The sequence below is a fragment of the Spinacia oleracea genome, chromosome 1 (genome assembly GCF_020520425.1).
Source record: "Spinacia oleracea cultivar Varoflay chromosome 1, BTI_SOV_V1, whole genome shotgun sequence".
Taxonomy (NCBI): domain Eukaryota; kingdom Viridiplantae; phylum Streptophyta; class Magnoliopsida; order Caryophyllales; family Amaranthaceae; genus Spinacia; species Spinacia oleracea.
The window spans coordinates 128,789,466-128,807,024 of record NC_079487.1 but is presented as its reverse complement, the minus strand read 5'-3'; the positions used below and the strand labels follow the sequence as shown (position 1 = coordinate 128,807,024).

General features: G+C 33.3%; 3 protein-coding genes across 6 annotated transcripts; 2 read left to right on the top strand and 1 right to left on the bottom strand.

Moving 5' to 3' along the window:
- Positions 1-217: 217 nt before the first annotated feature.
- LOC110794541 (GDSL esterase/lipase At3g48460) lies at positions 218-2,298 on the top strand. The gene is made up of 2 exons (XM_021999520.2): positions 218-1,043; positions 1,646-2,298. The coding sequence occupies exons 1-2, from the start codon at positions 363-365 to the stop codon at positions 2,147-2,149; spliced, it is 1,185 nt and encodes a 394-aa protein (XP_021855212.1). The 5' UTR covers positions 218-362; the 3' UTR covers positions 2,150-2,298.
- A 921-nt stretch (positions 2,299-3,219) lies between these two features.
- On the bottom strand, positions 3,220-7,440 carry LOC110794540 (E3 ubiquitin-protein ligase AIRP2). The gene is made up of 5 exons (XM_021999519.2): positions 6,983-7,440; positions 6,028-6,190; positions 5,857-5,923; positions 3,718-3,952; positions 3,220-3,603 (listed from the first exon to the last, which is right to left on the bottom strand). Exons 1-5 carry the CDS (start codon positions 7,066-7,068, stop codon positions 3,393-3,395), a joined length of 762 nt encoding a protein of 253 aa, XP_021855211.2. The 5' UTR covers positions 7,069-7,440; the 3' UTR covers positions 3,220-3,392.
- Positions 7,441-12,876: 5,436 nt separating this feature from the next.
- LOC110794586 (B3 domain-containing protein Os01g0905400) lies at positions 12,877-17,059 on the top strand. 4 transcript variants are annotated; one of them, XM_021999561.2, is made up of 6 exons: positions 12,877-13,147; positions 14,304-14,477; positions 14,589-15,336; positions 15,426-15,578; positions 15,689-15,966; positions 16,572-17,059. In XM_021999561.2, exons 2-6 carry the CDS (start codon positions 14,343-14,345, stop codon positions 16,830-16,832), a joined length of 1,575 nt encoding a protein of 524 aa, XP_021855253.1. In that variant the 5' UTR covers positions 12,877-13,147; positions 14,304-14,342; the 3' UTR covers positions 16,833-17,059. The 4 variants fall into 4 exon arrangements, with proteins under 4 accessions (XP_021855253.1, XP_056683816.1, XP_021855252.1 ...); XM_056827838.1 differs by lacking the exon at positions 12,877-13,147 and adding an exon at positions 13,951-14,195 and having other exon boundaries at positions 14,326-14,477; XM_021999560.2 differs by lacking the exon at positions 12,877-13,147 and adding an exon at positions 13,952-14,195.
- The last annotated feature ends 500 nt before the right edge of the window (positions 17,060-17,559 follow it).

The following is a 17,559-nucleotide window of genomic DNA, read 5'->3' as shown; positions in this document are numbered from 1 at the left end:
ACTTTATTACTTCGTACTACGTACTTGTTAAGTTGTTAGGGACTTAGGGTATGATTAATAAATAGATTACCTATCTGATACGATAAAACATTATTATTAGGTGATAAATCACAAAAAAAGTTAAAAAAAGACGAGTGCATTTATTCAAACCCGGCTATTTATGTTATGTATGTACGTGTATAAATATTATGGTCTTATGGGTATCTTACTCACAAAGTAGCTCTAATCACTCCGAATGCGTTCACTACAAGAGAAGGGAGGTCCTATAAAAGTATAAATCCACCCAAACACCCCACACAAGTTCCATAACTTTAATACTATTCCACACTATTACTCTCAAATCCAACAAACAATAACAAAAAATGACTTCAAAACTCTCTTTTTCTCACTATTCCCACATTCCTCTCCCAACACTCATCACACTACTACTCATCTTCCTCCTCTCATCCACCCAATCATCCGCCTCCGTCGCACCACCAAAAAAGGGATCACAACCAACCCACCGAAAACCATTCGCCAAAGTCTACGCCTTTGGCGACTCCTACACCGATACTGGCAACACAGTATCAGCGACAGGACCATCAGGGTTCAACTTCGTTTCTAACCTTCCTTATGGCGTCACATACTTCCACCACCCCACCAACCGCTACTCCGATGGCCGCTTAGTCATCGACTTCGTTACCCAAACCCTATCCCTTCCGTTCCTCCCCGCTTATCGCTCCGGCGGGGGATTCTCCAACGGTGTAAACTTCGCGGTGGCAGGGTCGACAGCGATAGAGCATAGATTCTTTGTTAAGAACAATCTCACCTTTGACATTACCCCTGAGTCACTTGGGACTCAGTTGAGCTGGTTTAACAAGTATTTGGAAAAGCAAGGTGGGTGTAGTGGGAATGATCCGGTGAGATGCGTTGCATTGTTTAATGATGCACTGATTTGGGTTGGAGAAATCGGAGCCAATGATTATGCTTATTCTGCTGAGACTGGCGTAAGCAAGAGTCTCATTCAGAATTTGGCCATTACAAGGATTTCTAACTTCCTTGAGGTAATTAATTACTCATAATCTTGATCTACCACTTATCATTCCTGAGACCTCAATTCATGTGTCAGAATTTAATTGTCACGTTAACTAGTTCAAATTACACTATCAATGCGTATAATGCGGCGAGTCGGCGACTATTAAATCTGGACGAAGGGAGTATGGCAAAATTTTCAAACATCAACTAACTTTCAGCACAACTTGTAGAAGTAATCACTGTCCAACTACTACCAACTGCCTAAGTGATGAAACTCATAAATGTCAGACAACTTGCTCATTAATAGGAATACATGAACACATAACATAAGTAAAAGTAGTTGAGCAAGGCTCAGCTCCGGGTCTGAGTCGAGTCAGATGGGACCAACTATCGGGGTGGGTTCGGTTAGGCGTAAACATAACCTTAAATTCAGACTGAAGTAACCCATTACCCGCCTGTATTTGTAAGTGGGGGGAAATGATTTTGGCACACCCACTATGTTAGTTTTCCGTACTCTGTTCACAAAGTAGTGTGCCAAATCAGTTTCCGGGAAAAGGGTATCAATTTCATTACCAGGTCTAACATTATTGATTACATCATACTAAATTCCTGTATCTTATGCAAACTGCAGGCAATACTAAAGAAAGGAGCAAAACATGTAGTCGTACAAGGCTTACCTCCTACAGGATGCCTAACACTAGCAATGTATTTGGCTCCAACAAATGACAGAGACGACTTAGGCTGTGTTCGAAGCTCCAACAACCAGAGCTACACCCACAACACCCTCCTCCAAGCCAAAATCCATAACCTTAGAAAGAAGTTCCCTCAGTCGAACATTATCTACGCTGATTACTACAATGCATACCGCGATATCATGAAGAGCTCGAGCAAGTATGGGTTCAAGGAGGCCTTCAAGGTGTGTTGTGGGTCCGGGGAACCCCCCTACAACTACGGTTTCTTCTCCGTGTGTGGGTCCGCCACTGCAAAGTCGTGCCCCAACCCTTCTCAGTACATAAATTGGGATGGGGTACACTTGACTGAAGCCATGAATAAGGCTGTATCAGGATTGCTCCTGCAAGGAGGGTACTCTCATCCTTCGTTTCTAGACTTGCTTAATAAGAAGGGACATGTATGAGTTCTCTCGAGTTTTACATATTACCAATAGTATTCACTTCGGGCCTTTTAGGGTTCAGGGGCCTTGTAAGTTTAGCTTGTACTTGGATTATTATTGTTTCCAGACACTCCAATATGAATCAAAGAAATAAGAGTGATTTGTTAGGTGAAGGACAGGAAGATTTTTCTAAGACATCTTGACTATAACTAAAAGGTATAACTTCCCAGGGGCAGTAACATTACTGTAACTGTTCGAAGTCGTACCCTATTCTTGTATCCGACACATTAAGAGTTCCCCTCGTGAGTAGCGTGAGCATCTCCTAGTCTAAGTTGTACCCTATTCTTGCATACAACCATACAGGGCATTAAGGTTTTGCTCTGTTCACCTTATTTTCACTTATTTTAGGAAACATAAGTTCAGATAAGTACAGTTAAGTTCAAGAAAAATAAAGGTTCACCAAATACAATCTAAGTTCAAATAAGTTCAGATAAGATAAGTTCAGGAAAATAAGTGAAAACCAGGTGAATAAAACGCACCCTAAGGTAGCTACAGAATCAAGAGGACCACTTTGGACCTGCGAGACAGTATTCTGCACCACAGCACCAGCCGGTCAAGTTTAAGCCTCAAAGAACCAAGGATCAGACTGATCATCTAATCCCATACGTTTTGCCCCAGCCTCCAAGCTGATCTCTTTCGAGCAATTTGTTTTACATAAATGGAAAGGCTAATTCACATATCGTTTTGTGGGGTAATTACTTCCAGTTTTATCAAAACCATCTAACCCCCAACTTAGAACACTGAACACCCGCCTCACCACAGAGGTAAGGGCTCGGCCGCTAGGGCCAGTTTAGCCACATGCAAGGATTAATCGGGCTTGATTAAAAAGCCGAACCAAGTCCGCCAACCTGCTAACGGGAATCTAATTATGATCTTGTCTTACCCACAGGGGAGATGCCGGGATAAACCACCAAGCCATCCCTGATTCTAAAATTGTCATATCATATAGTGTATCTAAGAACTCAAGATAAAAACCTACATAGTACAAATTCAAATGCAGAATATGCAAGTATAACAAAGATTTGCACCATGTGTCAGAACTTTCAGCAATGAAGCATGAATTATATGCAGCCCGATAGTTGATTGTACACTGAACCATATACATTATTCTACATTTTGATGAAACAGCCTTTGAACAATATTTACAATTGTTTGAATTCGTTTTCATTTTTAACTCTGTACAAATGTCTTCCTGGTTTTAGCATCATTAGATTAAGTACTCATAATACATTAAGAACAGAGCATCAGGAACATCCTTTGGCAGACTGTTAATATAGAGATACAAACGCAATATATCCTCCTTCATAACAGTTTTCGGGTCAACCACATCAGTCCCGCAGGTCAGAACCCAGAGGTCACCTGACTGAACTCTCTTTATACTACCCCGACAGAATGGACACGATTCTGACCTCAAATTCCTACAATATGCAAAATTCGAGGATTCCAATTACTTAGACAATGCCAGCATGGAATATTTGTTATCACTTTATTCAGGTTTTCAAAGGCAAAATTATTTTTACAAATTAACTTACCAGTCCCGGTAACAGTTGATGCACATTGAATGACAGCAATTAGGCAACACCATTTTGGTGCAAGGCTCCAAGCAGATTCCACACTCGTCTTCCCTATCAAAATCAATGTCTGAAAGCTTTCTACTTTCCTGAGCAATCTTCCTAACTGCCAACTCTGAACTGTTACTCACATTTGCAACATCGTCTAGCTCAGATAAATTCCCATGGAGTCGCTGAAGATAGGGTAAGATAACAGCTGCAGAGAAACATTCAAGGATGAAATTATGACTTCTTGCAAAGTCTATATGAAAGTGTCTACCAGGAAGTAATTATGATTTCTTGTGACAAGTAAGAGAAGCAACATGATGCCAGTTTTACAAGCAACATCCTATATAAAAAAACATGTTCAGGCATCCAGCATCAGCACTACTCCAACAGATATATGTTTCTCTATCAAACAACCGCAAAACATATGGAAATCTTTGGCTATTAACGGGGAAATTGGTGTATTGTGCTGCCTTTTAGGTTTGAGAAAGTAACTATATAATTAAGTTGTGTTAAATCAACTGCAAAAGTGCAGAATGCATACTTTAGCATCTATGTCTAGTTTTGCCATAACTTTTTAATTTTGCTTTTACGGAAGAAAATATCATGTAAAGTGTAAACTAATGAAAATAATGTGAGATTGGTTTTCTAGATGCAACAAATGAAGATTGTTTAAGCAATTTCAAGCAAGCAATAAGAAAAGTAGCCCAACAAGCAATAGCATCAATCCATAAAGAGGATCAGAGTGTATCTCAGTTCTGCTCCCTTCAAATTACACCAAGCTAATTGGACAAATAATTCACCTGACAATCAGCCATCAATTACTCGAATATATCTTGAAGAATGGACATAGAAGTGAGAAGGGTAAAGGAAGTAGTTGCCTGGTAGATGAGAGATCTAGTACGAGGTTTCCCTAGGTTGGAAATACATGGGGATCCACCTAACAGAAGTGTTTAGACTTATACTCTTTAAAGGTAGGTGATAAGACGTGAAGACATGAAGATTCTCCTTTGTCCTTTCTTATGTCTTGAATCTAATAAAGACTAACAAAGAGATCAGCAGGCTGAATCTAAACAGAATGGTAGAAGTCAGCAGAGTTGGACTGAGGTCGAAAGCCATCCTGAAATAGGTATTACACATGAAAACAACGCTTATTGTAAAACAAGTGAGCGAAAAAAAGGAGTTCCAAGACTTTAGGAAAGAAAACAGACCATGACAGAAAACATGACTTCCTTTAGTAAGTTTGTTGATGCAGTTCACAGAGAAACGGGGATAGGTTTTTTTATTTTCCAGAGGCAGGGCAAGCTAGAGAAGAAACAAATTTGGCTTAGTACCCAGATCTTCAAAATGTAACACAGTGAGCAGCAGAGCCAAATGTTTGCCAAGGAACTTAATATTAAGAGTCATGAACAGTGGGTAAAAGGGGATGAGATTTTTCCCACAACACACACTTGCCCAGTTCACATTAAAACGAAAACAGGAAGGCGACCAGGCTCAAGCTCTTATACAAAATTCTGGATTTAAGTTAGCAAGTATTTTAATATATCCTGCCATTCAAGAGTCATAGAAAGCTGGAAATTGATAAACATCAAGCAACTGTGAGAGGCATAGGCTTAAGAACTTTCTCAAAGCCTCGGCTGGCAATAAGTATTCGAGTTCATTAAAGACAACTTGTCTTATGCTTTGTATTGCTTATTTGTACCTAAATTTCGGTTCTTATTTAGGAGAGAAAATAACATTTTGCACACATTATTAACACCATAAGATCTTCTGTGCCAATTATAACAAGATATCAAAATGTAGCAAACTGTCATAGGTAACATTTGGATAGACCCGGGGGGGGGGGGGGGGTAAGTAGAAGTCAGGAGTCATCATTTGTACACATACAACAGATAGTAAAGAAAAGTATTCTCATATTTATCTCAGTTAAAAGAATTCCATATTTGAAAAATCCAAACTCAGCAATAGTTTTCTGAATGACGATTGTCATTATATATCACGACAATTCTCAATTGGTATCTTTACGACAACTTGAAACTGAAGTACGAGAAGATTTCCCATTGTGCTTATAGAAAAGAAGCGTAAAGTTGGCCGCTGCAAGAGTAGGGAACATACCATAGAATTCCCTTAGTGTTGCTCTCCTTCCATATGATGAGATATCTGGTCTACCATCTGAATTTACCTGTAAGCTATGAAAACATATTATTCGGTGCAACATAATCATCTACTTCATATTCATTTTATTTCTCGAACATAAAACAACAAAGCAAGACCCGAAAAACTAACCTTGTATACTACAACATAGAAAAGATTCAAGCAGCTTGGAAGTAGACATGTACAAGAGCAATCAATCCACTGGAGCAAGTAAAGGATAAGGGGTGCCAAGTCATTGTGAACTAGTTTCATCTGAAGCCAATTCCCACTTTTGTTTCTTGGAATAGAAGCAGCCCTAGGACAGGGAAAAACAGCAGGTCAGGCAACAATTACAATCAACTTTAGGTGTAAGGAACCTTATAACAGCAAATTCTTTAGTTATTTCCTTTACATACAATCAAATCAAAAGAATGGTAACGGCGTTTTAGAAGGAACAAAATAATTCACAGAAAATCCACTTGTTTACACGATAACTATGATCAAACCCAAAGGAATCACTATATACAATGTTTTCTCCAAAAATCCTTCATAGTCCAATATTCATAAACATCTCAATTTTTAACACAGATTCAAAATCAACCCTACTGCCTACAAATATACGTCATAACAGTATAACAACAAACTCAAACATCAAAGAACCGGGAAAAACAAACTCTGAATTTAGAATATCAAGTACTGCAGCATATGTATTTAACTTCATTCACCTTACTATGAACCTCCATTTTGGTTTATGCCATCAAAATCATAACCACAGAAAATTACAAATTACCACGTATAACTTATTATGATTCTCACAAATTTCATGAACTTGAAATTTAATGGTCACACATTTTCATCAATAAATTGAACTTGAAAACTATTTCTCCCCTTGAACAAGTCAATAACATCATAAAATAATATGAACTTGAATACAAAGTCAATAATTTGACATCAGAAAAGTCCAACTCATGTCTATGTAGCACAAAATTAGACCAGCAGAAATTAGTTTAACAAATAAACCCAGAAATGAAGTTAGCAAGTACAACAAAATAAAATAAAATAAAAGAAATAAGAAAAAAATTATTGGGGAAAAAGGAAGAAACTTTACAGAATATTAGCATGTTGAATATCAGCTTCGATGACTTTGAGAGATTCATTGCAAGTTGAGGACTTTACTAGCTGATAACCCACCATTGATGAGCAAAAACAAAACTCAATTGCTCACTCTTTATCTCCAATTCAGTCAATTATAAGGCATAAAACGCCCAAATTATGCAAATTAAAGGAAACCCACAAAAGATTCGGCCTTTAATTTTACGAAAATGGACTAAATAAATTGAAAATTTTGAAAATTTATGGAGCTTTTTTTTGAAGAAAAATGGAGGTTTTTCTTTGGTAGTTTTCGGAAGGGTTTGGTTTGGTATGTTTGATGAGTCAGCGTCACAGCCTGGTGTTTTGACAACAATGAAACCTAATCTGTTTTTTTTTTAATAATTGTGGGTAAACTGGTAAAGTAAACCCCAATTTTTTCAATTTTGTTCTTGAAAGTTCTGAAGTGGTCTTTTGCGGATTGGCCTTTATGATTGTTCGCATTTTCAACTGTGGACTGTGGAGATAAGGAGGATGTACGTATCCTCCATTTCATGAACCGTGACACATTGACACGGTGAGAGGAATTCCTTTCCGGAAATTTGTTAGAAACCACCTTTGAAAAACGAGTTTTATGCCAAATTAAATTTTACTTGTATATATTTTTTAAATTATTTTTCTGATAGATTCATTATCAACAATATTGTACGAAAATTATACTCCGTATGTAGTAATAAGAAAATAATGATCAAAAATATTCGGCGAGTCAATAAGTTAACTTAACGTTGACATTAGGTCTATCACATACATGTATGATCTAGACCTATAGGGTTGTAAACATGTCGTAAATTGAAGTAGACAGGATGATTTAGCAGTTGAACATAAAGATGGAAATATCACTAATTACACAATTTAGGGTGAATGGGGCAACTCTTATTTTTACAATAACCTCAATTTATTTTATTAACTTATTTTGAATCAGGGTGTGCTTTATTCACCCGATTTTACTGTACTTACTTGAACTTATCTAAATTATCTCTTTTTTGTTTTACAGGAATAAGAAATAACATTAATAATCCGTATTATATCTACCTAAGTTAAACTTAACTGAACCTGTCTATACTTATTGGAACATATTATGATGGTAAATTGTACTCCCTCCGTTTCTTTTTGTTGTATCCGTTTCCATTTTAAGCGTTTCATATTGTTGTATCCATTTAATATCTATTCTATTATTGGACATACATTTTATCCTAAAATACCCTTACATTTCTATCTAATTACCAAAATACCTAAAGATTCTACTCATATTCCCACCTAATTTTCCTCACCCATAATATTTAATTATTTTCCCTTCTCCATATACCCACCCTCTCACCTCCTTTATCACCCATCATTATCACTCCTCTCTCTTACCTTATTTCTTTATTATTTTTTCACTCCTTTATTTATTATAATCTCTTACACCCAATCATTACACTTACACCCATACAAACCAATTTTCCAATTTTCTTAAAAACCACACCAGATTCCAAATGGATACATCAAAAGAAATGGAGGGAGTATTTCGATAGCCCTTGTATATTTTTCTTGAACTTGTTGTTTTCCCCCCTAAAATTACTTTTCATGAAATGAGTAAAATTTAGTGTGAGAAAATTAGAATTTTATACAAGAATTTTATACAAACATTGAACAAGAAATATAATTCGGAATAATGGACAAATTTATCAAGTCATCCATCAAACACATTTTTTATTTATTTAGGCCCTATTTTTCTAAGCTTTTTTTTACTGAACTGAACTAAACTGAACTTAATAGAGCTTTCCTCTCCTAGCATATTTTCTCTAGCATCTTTTCTCCACAGTACAATCAAGTAATCAACTGATCAAGCATCTCCCTTTCCTCCTCTCTCTTTTCTCTTCTCTTTCGTTTCTTTTCTTCACAATCATTATTTATTATTTACTCATTTACTCCGTATTATTTATTACTCATTTATTTGTTATAATACGGAGTAAATGAGTAATCAACGGAGTACTACGTATTTGTTATTTATTACTCCGGAGTACTACGTATTTGTTATTTATTACTCCGGAGTAAATACGTAGTTGATTACTCATTTACTCCGGAGTACTACGTATTTGTTATTTATTACTCATTTATTAATCCTTATTTTTATTATTTATTTATTTTTTATTTATTAATTACTTATTATTTATTACTTTGTATTTATTACTTCGTATATATTACTTATTATTTATTATTCATTCCATTTTATTAAGTTCAGTTTCATTTAGTTCCATTCAATTCAGTTCGATTGAGTTCAACTTGAGTTCAACTTAATTTAGTTCAGCCAGTCAAAGCTCAAAAAACAAGCCCTTGATCTTTGTTTATTGCATTTCTCAAGCTCTTCGATATTTGATTGAACTGCAACAACAATTGTAACAAAGTGTCAAAGTAAATGACCTATTATTGATAACGTGTGGTGGTGCCGTGGTAGTGTTAAAGCCTTCTTTCAAATCAAGTTAGGCCCTGTTCTTTAGAGCTGAACTGAACTGAACTGAACTGAACTGGACTGAACTGAATTGAACTGAACTGAACTTAACAGAATATTTATTACCGAAATAAATAATAAATAATAAATAATAAATAATAAATAATAAATAATAAATAATAAATAATAAATAATAAATAATAAATAATAAATAATAAATAATAAATAATAAATAATAAATAATAAATAATAAATAATAAATAATAATATAATAATAAATAATAAATAATAAATAATAAATAATAAATAATAAATAATAAATAATAAATAATAAATAATAAATAATAAATAATAAATAATAAATAATAAATAATAAATAATAATAAATAATAAATAATAAATAATAAATAATAAATAATAAATAATAAATAATAAATAATAAATAATAAATAATAAATAATAAATAATAAATAATAAATAATAAATAATAAATAATAAATAATAATAATAATAAATAATAAATAATAAATAATAAATAATAAATAATAAATAATAAATAATAAATAATATAATAATAATAATAATAAATAATAAATAATAAATAATAAATAATAAATAATAAATAATAAATAATAAATAATAAATAATAAATAATAAATAATAAATAATAAATAATAATAATAAATAATAATAATAAATAATAAATAATAAATAATAATAATAAATAATAAATAATAAATAATAAATAATAAATAATAAATAATAAATAATAAATAATAAATAATAAATAATAAATAATAAATAATAAATAATAAATAATAAATAATTAATAATAAATAATAATATAAATAATAATATTAATATAAATATAAATATAAATAATAAGTAATACAATAATATAAATAATAATATAAGTAATATTAATAATAATAATAATAATGATAATATTATTATTATTATTATTATTATTAAATTAAATTAAATTAAATTGAATTGAGTTAAACTGAATTAAACTGAACTGAACTGAACTGAACTGCCATATAAGTCCTGAAACTGAAATTAAACCAAAAAGAACAGGGCCTTATTTCTCTTTTCGTTTTGGACATTGTAATGAAGTCGTCTACTCGTCTCGCTAAATAAACGGTGTATTTTCAATGTTTGGCTAGACATTGTTGATCCTATTTTTTTTCTTTAATAAGTTAGCCAAATTATTAAGGAAAAAAAACAGAAAAGTAAATGAGCTATTATTTGGTCAATGGTCTTGGTTGTTGTGGAGTAATTAGAATGAATCAAGAAAAGATATGTGCATTCTTCCCTTAAAAAAAAAAAAAAGAGCGTTCTAGGCATAAATGATCCCAATATATGTTTGTAATGTTGATTTTTTTTTTTTGATGCAGTGACTTGGGTTAGCATCTTTGATGGTGTGACTTGAATTTAGTCGTTAGATGTTTGTATTAGCTGGATTCGATTATGTTCGGCTTATTTTGCTTTATTTTCGACACAATAATTTCAGGAAAAATAGTTTTTTTATACATTTTCACACACAAATAAGTTTATTTTAAATAAAATAAGTTTTTTTCAGATAAATTAAGTTCAGATAAGTTAAGTTAAGTTCGAATAAGTGAATTTCGAAGGGGCTTCCATCGATTTTATCGGTGGAAAGCCTCGATCTTTTTATCTTGTTGTTCTTTTTCTAATTTTGTTTGATTTTTTGGGTTTTAATAATACTTCCTCCTTGTGCGAGGAATTGTTCTCCCTCGAAAGACAGGGTTTTTCTTCTCCTTTTAGGGAGAAATTTTCTTAGGTTAGAGGATTCTAAATTTCTGGTGTACGAGGGAAAATATTATTTAATTTCGCAGGAAAAATTGATTTGTGCGGTGTCGCAGCAGATGTCAGTTCTACATCTACAATCAATTGAATCTGATTTAATTCGATATCAAAATTACAACAGATCAAAAGACCCCCTCGTTGAAGGTTGTATCAAACAACGATGTGTTAGAGGGTATACAAGATGTTCGATGCGCGATGATCGTAGTTTTGCAGAAAACGAGTTTTATTTGATTCGATTTGTTATGTATTTGATAGATTCAGATTTCTTTTGTAGATGTCGTATGACTTTTTATTAATGAATTAATTTTAATTCAAAAAAAGAAGAAGTTAAGTTCGAATAAGTTCAGATAAGTTAAGATAAAATTTAGACAAAATAAATCGAATAAAATGAAACCTTATTAAAATTTGGCCTACCTAGTAATTAAAGGTTCTTATCAAAACAAAATAGTCATTAAAAGATTAGTTGTTAGATGTTTGTATTAGTTTTTAGTCCATATCAAAAAAATACAGTAAACTACTCATATACTAATGAAAAGTTCATGTAAAAAATATGAAACCGTAATCAAATTAACTAATAAAAATGAAAAAAAGTTATAATACACTATTTTTCATACTCTAACACTTCTCTTTTCTTTTATAGGGATGAAAAAGAAAATAAATAAATTACACTTCTCTCTCTTTCACGTATTTGGAGATCTTTGAGTTTAAAATTTTATTTTTAATATACAGTAAAACCAAATTTAAATTTTGGGGCCCTTTTCTATCGGAGACCCTCTTCCGTGTCCCTTTTTAAGCCGGTTTAGGGCCGAGTCTAAATTCATGATAGTAAACGCAAACTACCCTTGTTCTCTTGCTAATTTGCTTTTTCTTACACGTAATGATTAGAATGATGGTCAGAAAATACAAAAAATTGTTGTTAAGGTTATTATATTTGTTTGTTTTGTCCATCTATTTTAATAACGATTCCCATTTGCATCCAATGTTCAATGTCTTTAGTTGGCTCTTTCACACACTCTTTGCATCTTCGTTTATCGTTTAACCAATCCCTTGTTTCCTGAATCATGAAGAGATCTTCACTCTTTGGACACTGTCTAAATTTTAGGAAACGAAACTTGTTATGTTATGTTATATGTAACTCGTTTATGTTACCTAAATCTAGACATATGTTGGGTCGTCATGCGGGTTGTTCGAGTGAGACACAAAATTGGCCATTGCATGAGCATACATGACACAATTGAGACTTTGTTTTAGCATATCGGTATGACGACTCAACGTATGTCTAGATTTAGGTGACTATATAGAACGTGACTCCATGACGTTTTCATTGAGACTTTGTTTTAGCATAATGAAACTCATGATCACCCCAACTCAAAATTCAATTTAATCTCCTGAATATTTAAGGTGAATTCGGATACATCTAAAAAAAAATATATGATTACACGAGTTCTCAAATGAAATTTTTGAAAGACATTAGTATTTACTGATGATGTATTGATCTAATGGTCAAGAATTAAGATATTATATTGACTTTTGGACTCATTTACACTAAAAAACGTCAGTATTTTACCCATCAAAACACTAACCGCGACGGAGTGCTAATAAACCTACCTCCGAACACACCTTAATCATCTTTTCACACAAATCGCCGCCGTCAAGACCACCATTCACAGTCGCCTATCGGCATTTGTGCACACTGAAGTAATAAAATTGATGCTAATAAAATAAAATAAAATAAAAACCTTTAAGAAAAAAAAAGGAAAAGGCGACTGAAATTGATTTTTTGGTGTTTTCTTGCGCTGAATTAAAACAAACCATTTTCTTCTACAGTTCCACTGCTCGTCATCAATTCGAATTCATCTAAAGGTAGATTTTCAACTAATTTTGTACAATTTTACTCTTCTATTCATTTAGGGTTTTACTATTACGGAGTATGAATTATTATGCTCATTTAATTTAATTTAATTTCGTATTTCAGAATTCATTTCATTAATTTTTTTATTGTTACATGCACTTCTATTGAATTTTCATTTAATTTGGATAATGGCGTTATCAGATATTCAGATTCTTAATTTTCTATTCCTTATGTTGATTTATATAGCTAGAATATGTATTGAATGTTAATATAGAATTACTGTAACTTTGATACCTAAAATTTGTTACATAAAACGTTACGAGACGTGAATTTGATGTTCCCTAAGCTTAACCCGAAAGAGTTCACAAGACATGAATTATTTTCATAGTTGTTTCAATGAGTTTTTAGCCACAGGTGTTCGATACCTGAATCGATGTAGAAGATTATATAATTCAAGTACTCCGGTCGCTCCGTTTTGACTATTTTGATTGGTTGTACTTTAACCTTGTACACCATGTCTCACTATATAGATCATTAGATGAAAATTTAAAACTTTCGAATACCCATGAAGAAGTGGATATTATGTTTATATGACCCCTTTTGGCGTAAATTATGTTTGGTTGAACATGTTGGGTATGAGTATTTGGAATGTGGGTTGTCCTTGTCTAATATGGAATACTGCAAGTCTGCAATAGTCAGGTTACAGAATACAGATCCTTGGGAAATGTTTGTTTTTCATCTACCTTACAATTGGCATTCCTTTGCAGATTTTTTTTAGTGGAGTAATATTTACCAACTGTAGTAAAATGTAAAAAAAATGCTATCAATGTTATTGACATTAATTGCTTGAATTGGAAATTAATACTATTTTCTGACACTCATGTTATTTCATTCAATATAGACTGTAGAGTGTTTTGAAGTTTACTCTTTGGGTATTTAGGTAGCCACAAGTTTCAGTGATGTGAAGAGATTCAACCTTGTTTACTAATGTTAATTAGTTTGTTAAAGTTGTGTTTGTGAAAAGGGTTAAACCAATTCATAGAGTTTTACCAGCTAATGGTATGTGATGTTTGTATGGAAGAAATCTCAACCAATTCCTGTGCTTTGTTGTTCTGTTGATTTCTATGACATTGTTAAGTTTGTGATGACTGGGGATTTCTTATGCAGTTGTTCAACCGTCTGTCAACAGTCTGCAATCGGAGAATCATGGGTGGCAAGATGGAGGCATGTGCTGAGTGCTCGCGTAGCTGTTCGTCACTCCATAGGTCGAAGCTTGATCCTTACCCAATAGTTTCTTCATTCTTCAAAATCATGTTTGGTATCCAATTTTCTCAACTTCTGGTATGATCACATTAACCTTGTTCAATCAACCTCACTGAGTTTTCTTGTTTGGCATCTGAAGTACTTTTTTCAACTTGTATTTCAGTATAGTTCCTATATATATGTTTGCAGATTGTACCTCCTAGATTTGCCAAAACTATCATGGCAATGGAAGGTAAAAACACTTATTTTGAGGATTCAACAGGGCAAAAATGGGAAGTTAACCTGTCTAATGTAAACGGCTCACTTGCCTTTCAAAAGGGATGGAATGAATTTTGTGTGGATCATGCCATTGAGCTGGGTGATTTTGTGGTATTACATTATTTCAAGGGATCACATTTTATTGTTCAAATTTTTGGTAGAAGTGGGTGTGAGAAGCCAATGATTTACAGTGGCATGAACTATCAGAACAAGAGAACTAAACTTGCCGATCCTTGTGATTCGACTGATAAAGAAACACCAGCAACAGAATGCTTAGATTCTTTCAAGGATGCTAGTCCTGCGGTTAATGTCACTCAAAGGAAGGATGATTTGTGTAATGTAGAAAAATCAGCTGATATAGGAGTAAATGTTGATAATGTTACAAGGCAAGGGAATACCAATAAGCGGCCTAAAGTAGTTCCTGCAACAGATTTTCTGTTAGAGTCATTCTTCATGACTAACAGAAACACAAGTTCAGGAAAAGAAGATGATAGGAGCGATTTATATGATCTGTCTGTTTTTGAGAAGCCCGGAAATAGAGTTGATACTGATAAAATGAGTATGCTAATAGGGAATACATGCTCTAAAGTGTGCACCGCGTTGCAAGAAACTCAAATTGAAGAGGCCTCGCCTGATGTTGTGAAATACCAAATGACTGAAAATACTTTTGAGCTCTCAAGTTAGTTCCTTGAGTTTGTGTCTATTTGTGGATTTACATTGTTCTGTTTCTTCTCACTTATCTATATAGTTGATTGGCTTCTTTTACAGATGAAGCAGACTGGTCAAGAAAGGAATGTGTAGTTGTAGCGCTACCCAACAATAGGGTCGACATGCCTTTGAACTTCAGTATGCCCCTGGATTCTCTCACATTTCCAAATCCGAATGAGTTCTCAGCTCTAGCATCTCCCTTTGAGCCTCCAGGTCCTCCTCGTATATATTCCTTTTCTGTGTTAGCATAATTTTAACAGTTTTCAAATGTACATATATGATATTTGTCTTTCTCTGTTGATTTAGTTTATCTATTGTATCAGGTGAAAGAATGAGAATAGTCAAGCAAGAACCGCAACCTGGTGACGTCATTTGTGCCCTTAACGCTAATACTCTTTCGAGGGATAGTGCAGTCTTATTTGGCAATAAGGGTCACAAGGCTAAGAACAAATATATTGGCAGTCACTCGACTGCTATAGTCGAATATAAAGGTAACACAGACATGAGTTTGAAGAAAGAAGCTCCCGAGTTGTGTGATTCTTCATCTGTACCAGACATCAAAATCACATGTTTGGTGCAGCAAGACAGTGAATATTTCCTTGTAAGTTCTGACTTCTCAGTTCTCATAGCCTGATATCCTGCTTTCATGTTAGCATTTTGTTGATTTTTACTGCTAGTAAATCATGCTGATCTTTAATAAATTCTGTCCTGTTCCTGTTATTGTTCATGAACCATGATGCTTTGTTTCCTGATTTTTTCTTCTGTTGCACAATATTGACTTATATGTAGTACAAAGTAATATGGAATTCTTTGACAACCTTGCAATAAACTCAAAACCTTTAAACTGTTCAGAAAGTTCTGGACTTCTTTTTCGTGTTTGGTCTGTGTCTAAGATCAATAAAAGTGACTCATACTATAGTCTATAGTAGTATACTACTGCCAATTTGTTGGTTACCCCTCAGATTTTAATGTTGTAAGTTTTCTGAACCAAACAACAATATGGAATTTGTCGATTTCAAACCCATATCTGATTCCAGAATAGAGTGAACTGAACTCCCCCTAAGTCATTTCATTTTGGTCTGTTGAGAAACTTCTGTATCTACAAACTTTGCTTTCCACTTCTTTAGCAGAACTTTTGTACATTTTGCAAGTTTCTAACTTCCTGTGGTGCAGTTCATCTATAACCCATTATTTTAACTTCTGCAGGAGTTACCGAAGCCTTTACCAGTAAAGATACACAGACAAGATGAAAATTTGGAACAGAACCTGGTTTTACTTCGAGATCCTGTTGGAAGACTTTGGCCAGTTGTACACCATCTGAGGAAAGGCTTTGAGGTTTTGGGTAGTGGGTGGAAAGAATTTAGGAAGTCTAATAGCATCCAACCTGGTGATGAGTGTACTTTTGAAGTCGAGAATAAGGATGAGGGTATAATTCGTGTCCAAATTGTGTCGCCTTTATCTGAATAAATTTCTGTTAGGCCAGTTGATCGTAGTATGTTTATCCTAGATTTCTAAAGATCGAATCGAATTTAGGATTTGTGAACCAAAATCCAGATAATGATTCTCTTTTTTATCTGATAAAGTGATTTGCTGCTGTTGTTGTTGTACATATTCTAACAGCAGGAGATCAGACTGAAGTACATTGTAATGGTTGAATGTATGCTTTTTTTTTTATCTTGGTATTAGTTTCATTACCTGATGATTATTACTATCATAGTATCAGTTAAGTTGAGCTTGTCATATGAAGCAGATTTTTTCGTAAATAAATGAATATATTCATCAGTTATCTTTCCGAGTTTAATCATTCATGATTTGTACTAGCACACTAGTAGACTAGTAGTATTGTACACTCGTGAAATTATGTTTTTGGTTTAGAGACAAAGGAATAAATTTGATAGTTAGATGAGTTGAAGTTAATGTGAGATAATCATTTTGTTAGGTTTTTCAGATTTCTAAGATTAAATTGCCAAACAATTTTGAGGTGATCTTATGCATGTATGTCATTTTCATTTGTTAAAATTAAAAATCTTTCTGGTACTCTACATTGATTGATCAAAAAGGTCTTGCGCGCACAAGGTGTACAATAAATTTATTGTACACCAAGATAACTTTTACTCATTTTTTTGTAACTTTAACCTAGTTTTGATTAACTTTTATATTAGTAAAAAAAATTGATAGATAAATATTCTAAAGG

Excerpts from the sequence above, each read along its gene's own strand:
- LOC110794541 (XM_021999520.2), top strand. The coding sequence starts at position 363 with ATGACTTCAAAACTCTCTTTTTCTCACTATTCCCACATTCCTCTCCCA. Across the intron at positions 1,044-1,645 it reads GGATTTCTAACTTCCTTGAG|GCAATACTAAAGAAAGGAGC; the intron begins GTAATTAATTAC and ends TGCAAACTGCAG.
- LOC110794586 (XM_021999560.2), top strand. Across the intron at positions 14,478-14,588 it reads TCCAATTTTCTCAACTTCTG|ATTGTACCTCCTAGATTTGC; the intron begins GTATGATCACAT and ends ATATGTTTGCAG. Across the intron at positions 15,579-15,688 it reads ATCTCCCTTTGAGCCTCCAG|GTGAAAGAATGAGAATAGTC; the intron begins GTCCTCCTCGTA and ends CTATTGTATCAG.
- LOC110794540 (XM_021999519.2), bottom strand. The coding sequence starts at position 7,068 with ATGGTGGGTTATCAGCTAGTAAAGTCCTCAACTTGCAATGAATCTCTC. Across the intron at positions 5,924-6,027 it reads TCTATGTTGTAGTATACAAG|GTAAATTCAGATGGTAGACC; the intron begins GTTAGTTTTTCG and ends CATAGCTTACAG. Across the intron at positions 3,604-3,717 it reads ATCAACTGTTACCGGGACTG|GAATTTGAGGTCAGAATCGT; the intron begins GTAAGTTAATTT and ends TGCATATTGTAG.